We start from the raw sequence: 5,912 nt of genomic DNA on the forward strand, positions 1-5,912 counted from the left end.
TGTTTTCATGGCCCATGTCCCAAAACTGTTGAATGCTTTCAAACTCGCCGAAGCGACCGTTTGCACGCCCTGCCTTCGACCAATTACTTATATACATACATATATGTATACTTACTCGTACACATTACGTTGTAAGAGTTTTCTTTGTTGTTTTTTTTTTTTGTGAAAATTATAGCTATTTCTGTTAATCGTGTACGGAATGCACTGCACAGTTTTATGTGCAACTCTACATACCATTAAAAGCTTATGCAGCCGCTACAACTCTAGGCACATACGAGAACAGCGCACTCTGTACACTCCATCATGTTTGCCATAATAATCAGCATCATCTACATCGCCATCAACATCAACATCAACATCGACATCGCCGATGCCATCACAATCTCCGGTGATGAACGTGCAACCGTCATCAAAGTGGTATGGCTGCTATGAGCAGTACTTAACCAGCTCACATGCATACTTGCATATGTATGTACACAAGCGTGCATATGAAAGTACATATGTGCATATGGATGTGAACGTTCATTCCAGCTTACAGCGCATCGCACATCTGGTAATGCAATATTTTCTTGTAGTATTGTACTATTTTCATCACTTCGACTTTTATGCACTCACTGAGCGAAGCATCGAGATGATCCATCAAAAATGCGGCGTGACATAGCTGTCGCTGATGTTTGATAATGGTTGTGTTGTTGTGGTTGTTGCTGTTGGTAATGACCGATGGTAATATACCTACAATTTGCCGACTTGTTGGTGGCAACTGACGCTTTGCAGCTGGTTTTGCAATGTGTTGGTGTTTTACGACGATTTTACATGCCAATAAACGGCGGAGGCATGGAGCACATATGTATACAAAACTTAACAGTACATATGTACATAACTTCCATGGAAATTATGCCATAACATAACTTTCAGATGATTTCCACGAAAATCTCATAACTTAACCAAATTAGATTTTAAAAAATGAGATGTCAAATTAAAGCGCTTGGTCTGTAAATGCGCAAACTGATTTTAGTTTTTCGAAAAGAGCTGCCACCTCTTGTAAAATTTAATTCTAATTATTTAATAATCAAAAGGTGTCAAAATAAAAGCCTTGGACTGTAGATGTGCCACAAGGTTTTACTTTTTTGATTAGAGTTGCCATCTTTTAAAAAATTACTATCAAATTATTTAAAAAAATTAATCAATTATTACAAGCTGGGTATCAATCGAAATGGTTTTAAAGAGTTTCTTTTCTTAGCTTAACTATAGGAGGGTTGCCACCTGTTTAAAATATCAAATTCAATTTGAATTAGAGGAATTAGTTAGGAGAAATATGTATCACCATATGGGTTACCCACGAAATGGGTTTCAGAATGTAGTAGTTTGAAAATATTTTAAATTGGGTTGCCACATGCTTGAAATTTCCAACTTGGTTAACTTATCCACAAGTTATATGGATGTCAAACAAAATAGTGCTAAGAAGACTACGAATATTTTTGTGATGTTGTAAGAGGGTTGCCACCTGTTTAAGAATTGAATTCAAAATATTAAAAAAGTCAAATTAATTATTAAAATGTGGGTATAAATCGTATGGGGCTTGAAAAATCTTTATTTCCGAACTATATTTAATGCGGTTGCCACGTGTTTCAATATGTATCGCAATGTTAGACGGAGAGTATTTAAGAATGTCTTAGCGCGAAACTACTTTTGAAAGGGTTTCCTGTTTAAAAAGTCGAATTTAATTAACTTTCACGCAATTTATTGGAAATATTAAGCGAAAGGGTGTTAAGAAAACTTGAGTCTCAATATATGTAATGTTTGAAGAGGGTTGCCACGTGTTTATAAAGTGACATTCTAATTATTTAATAAGTTGGATGAATTATTAAAGGAAGGGTATCATCGAAATGATTTTGAAAGGCTTTATTTCTGAGATATATTGTTTAAAAAATTCAACTCAACCTAAGTTAAGGCAATTACCTAATTGAAATATGTATTGAAATTTGGGTGAATATATTGGCGTCAAACGAAAAAGTGTTAAGAAATATTTAGTTGGGACACTAAAAATATTTTTTATGTGTCAGCAGAGATTCGCCACCCGTTAAAAAATTCAAATTATTTAAAAAATTAAATGAGCTCATGGGTTTCTAAACTTTGACCATTTTTTCTAAAAGTTTTAAGTGAAAATACTTAACTTTGCGCCGAATTTCCAGCTTTAACTTTAGAATATAAGATTTATAAAAAAAATGGATTTCATTGATTTGTGCACAATTATCTTGGGACTTGTGTCTGACATAACTTTCATGGAACTTATGTCGCAGTTCACTGGAAGTTATGTCGAAACCCCGCTAAAACCCATACGCTCCATATTTAAGTGGGACCTCCTACGTGGAAACTCTGACTTAGGAAAAAACTTCTGAAGTAATGTCAACGTGGATATAACGTGGAAATAATTTGCAGCGGCAAAATTGGTCCACTGCTCAAGGCACTGATCAGGTTTTGTGACAAGATGAATACCTATTAGTAAGTCTTGAAGGCGATTTGATCTCGCTCATGCGGTAAAATAAGGCCAAACGCTAACATATTGTGTAAGCGCCAATCTGTTATTATTATTATATTACAGTAATAACACTAATCGGCAGCCGGCTGGGGGGTTGATGAAACCAAGTTTTTCTGAAAGTCTGGATTGTATATAGAAAAGTAGTTTCTCAGTTTTCTCAGGTTCACGATTCTAAGCTTTTTATCTCAATTTGAAGTTGGTGGTCGCTGGGAAGCATTTGAAACAATTAGAAGTGATAACAATGCAAACATTTATAATATTAAAAGACGTTTTTGGGGGGTTTCGGGCGCGAGGAAGCTGAATTTGTAGTTTTTTTTTTACCAAAAAGTTTTTTTTTTTTAACACAGCGAGTGGGTGCTCTTAAACTATGTTCACATATCAATATTATCTCAATCAAAGCTAGTTTTTTAATCACCCCGTTTACACAGGCAAATCTCAGATTATTAGCCGTCAAATTTGTTGTGCTTGTTATTCCCACATCTCAAGGAAAATTTATGTTTCTTCTCTGTGCCACCGTGATCACGTTTTTCTGCTATAATAAGCAATATAAATATATTTTAACTTAACATTTTATTAAAAATACCTTTACAAACCTCTTTTACTTGCTAGCGTACATTTTTGTTTACTTTTACATTCGGCATTTCTCCTCTCTTTCGCAAAAACAATCGATAAAACTAGGATGGACACCGAAAAGTTATCGGTTAAATCTGAGATTATTTTATAATTACAGATTAACAAGGGACGAATTTTATACGGCTAATCTCTTGTTATAATTACAGATTAGGGTGTTAAGCTCGAAAATGAGGATAATCTACTTATATGTGAACCTAGTATTAAAAAAGGTTTGGGACAAATCAACGCGAAGAGGCATTGTTTAAAAGTATTGTTGAGAAACATTGTTTGCAATTTTCCTTCATGTTCCTTCCATGTTTTGCATATTAAAGCGCACCCTAGCGGCCGTTTTTACTAAAAAGAAATGGCAAATTCAGATTCTTCGCCCCCATAAAGGTATTTTGAAGTTGTCAGTATTTGCATTTTAATCGCTTTTTAATTGTTTTAAATGCTGCTCTGCGATCACCAACTTCAATTAAAAAAAACGCTTAAAATCGCCAACCTGCGAAAACTGAGAAATTTCTTTCAATATGTAATCCAGACTTTGGTTTCACCAATTTAGCAGAGAAAAGTGAAAGTTTCGTACAGTGTAAATAACTGAGAAAGTGTGCTAAATTTGGTTCTGATCAGGAAATAACATTTTCAAACAGGTGGCAACTCTCATGAAAAATATTTCCGAAATTAATTACACTGGTCGACGGCCAAAATTTACCAGAGACGCCGTTATGAAATCCTTATGTAAAATCACCCCCTGATTCCGAAAATCAAGGTTATTTTTAATTTTATGGTACCGTTTTTGAGATATTTGCAATTTACCGTTTTTGCAAAAAAAAAAAAAATTGGGTCCACTTAATCATATATATCTCAAGAACGAATAAAGCAATTCCAAAACGGTTTGAAGCTTTTAAAAGGTAATAAAATTTTCTATAAGCTGTGCATACAACACTTTTTGCTAGGCCCTGTACATTCAAAGATAACGAACAATCATTACCGATTTTTTCAATTTTTTTTGAAAAAATATAAAAGAAATTGAACTTTGCGGGGAAGGATCTCGAAAACCTTTTATTTTTTTGCAGATTTTTTTTTTCTCCCTAAGCTCTGTTGTATTACAAAAAAAATAAGCTATCATCGAAGAAAATCGATGCAAAACTACGTAAGTTATAAGCGATCAAATAAAAATACCCAGGTTGCGCAATTTCAACGTATACCTCAAAACGTATGTATGGTATAAAGAAGAGTGAAATATCTAGCTATTCTCTGTTTCTATTGAGTTCAATTTATGAATGAAATTACCCATATTTTTAACTTTTTTTTTTTATTTATTTATGTTTATACTATATTCTAAAAATCTTTATCTTAATTTGATTGGTAATGTCACTGTAGGTACGCTAGCATAGGTTACTCCTCTTGATCTTCCAACGCCAAGTACTTTTGTTTGACAAATATAACACTCTATTGAATGGCAAGTAGGTTCTCTCCATATCATTGGTGTATCAAATTTTGTTTGTTGTCCTGATTCCCACTGAATCAATTCTACTCGACACGATGTACACAAAGTGTTCGGTGTCCATGGTTTTTCAGCATTTTTAGGCTCAATTCCAAAATACTTGGAGTATAAAGTTTTGATATGATCTGAGAACACTCGTCGTCGTCTTATGATAGTATATTGGCCACACATGAAACAGAACATATCTGGATCCTTATTACACTCAAATTCTCGCTTCCTTTTACTCATTTTATTTTTTTTAATAAATCACGGTTTTGAAATTAGACTTATGAACTGAACTATCTCCGGCGAGCCTTGAAGATGTTATGAAGTTTCAAAGCGCATTAACTCATATTTATACTCGGAACAAGAATAAAATTGAAAAAATCAAATCTTACCTAGACAGAAAGGTTCCTTTTTATAACAAGCCGGGAAAAGAAAATACTACCTGTTTTAGATGTAGGCTTTAGAAATTTTCTGTGTCTTATAATTTTGAAAATCTACCTGCATACTTACCCATAACTGACGGAAATACATGTTTATAACTACATGCCTACAGCAGGTTTCGAACCCAACCACTCTTCCTTTCGATGCAACCACTCTACCTACTATAATACAATTCGAGTATTAAAAGTACTATTTGATTTATTTAAAGAAAAAGTGTTATCATTGTTATGGTGTTATTCGTTTATCCGGATAATATCTCACTTGCACTTTATACCTTTAATATATGTATGTATGTATAGGTACATACATTGAAGCTGCGCAACCTGGGTATTTTTATTTGATCGCTTATAACTTACGTAGTTTTGCATCGATTTTCTTCGATGATAGCTTATTTTTTTTGTAATACAACAGAGCTTAGGGAGAAAAAAAAAATCTGCAAAAAAATAAAAGGTTTTCGAAATCCTTCCCCGCAAATTACAATTTTTTTTATATTTTTACAAAAAAAATTGAAAAAATCGGTAATGATTGTTCGTTATCTTTGAATCTACAGGGCCTAGCAAAAAGTTGTATGCACGGTTTATAGAAAATTTTATTACCTTTTAAAAGCTTCAAACCGTTTTGGAATTGCTTAATTCGTTCTTGAGATATATATGATAAAGTGGACCCAATTTTTTTTTTTTTTGCAATAACGGTAAATTGCAAATATCTCAAAAACGGTACCATAGAATTAAAAATAACCTTGATTTTCGGAATCAGGGGGTGATTTTACATAAGAATTTCGTAACGGCGTTTCTGGTAAAGAGAAAAAGTTGAAATTTGTGGTCCAGT

General features: G+C 33.4%; 1 protein-coding gene across 1 annotated transcript in view; it reads left to right on the plus strand.

The window, feature by feature from the left end:
* The first annotated feature begins 303 nt into the window (after positions 1 to 303).
* The window catches only part of LOC118746341 (RNA-binding protein Musashi homolog Rbp6-like), a 141,726-nt gene continuing 136,117 nt past the window's right edge, over positions 304 to 5,912 (plus strand). Inside the window, exon 1 of the mRNA XM_036480196.1 lies at positions 304 to 417. Coding sequence (XP_036336089.1) covers positions 304 to 417 — 114 coding nt within the window. The remainder of the gene's footprint in view (positions 418 to 5,912) is intronic.

The sequence above is a fragment of the Rhagoletis pomonella genome, unplaced genomic scaffold (genome assembly GCF_013731165.1).
Source record: "Rhagoletis pomonella isolate Grant_MI unplaced genomic scaffold, Rhpom_1.0 Rhpom_scaffold_00010, whole genome shotgun sequence".
Lineage (NCBI taxonomy): Eukaryota > Metazoa > Arthropoda > Insecta > Diptera > Tephritidae > Rhagoletis > Rhagoletis pomonella.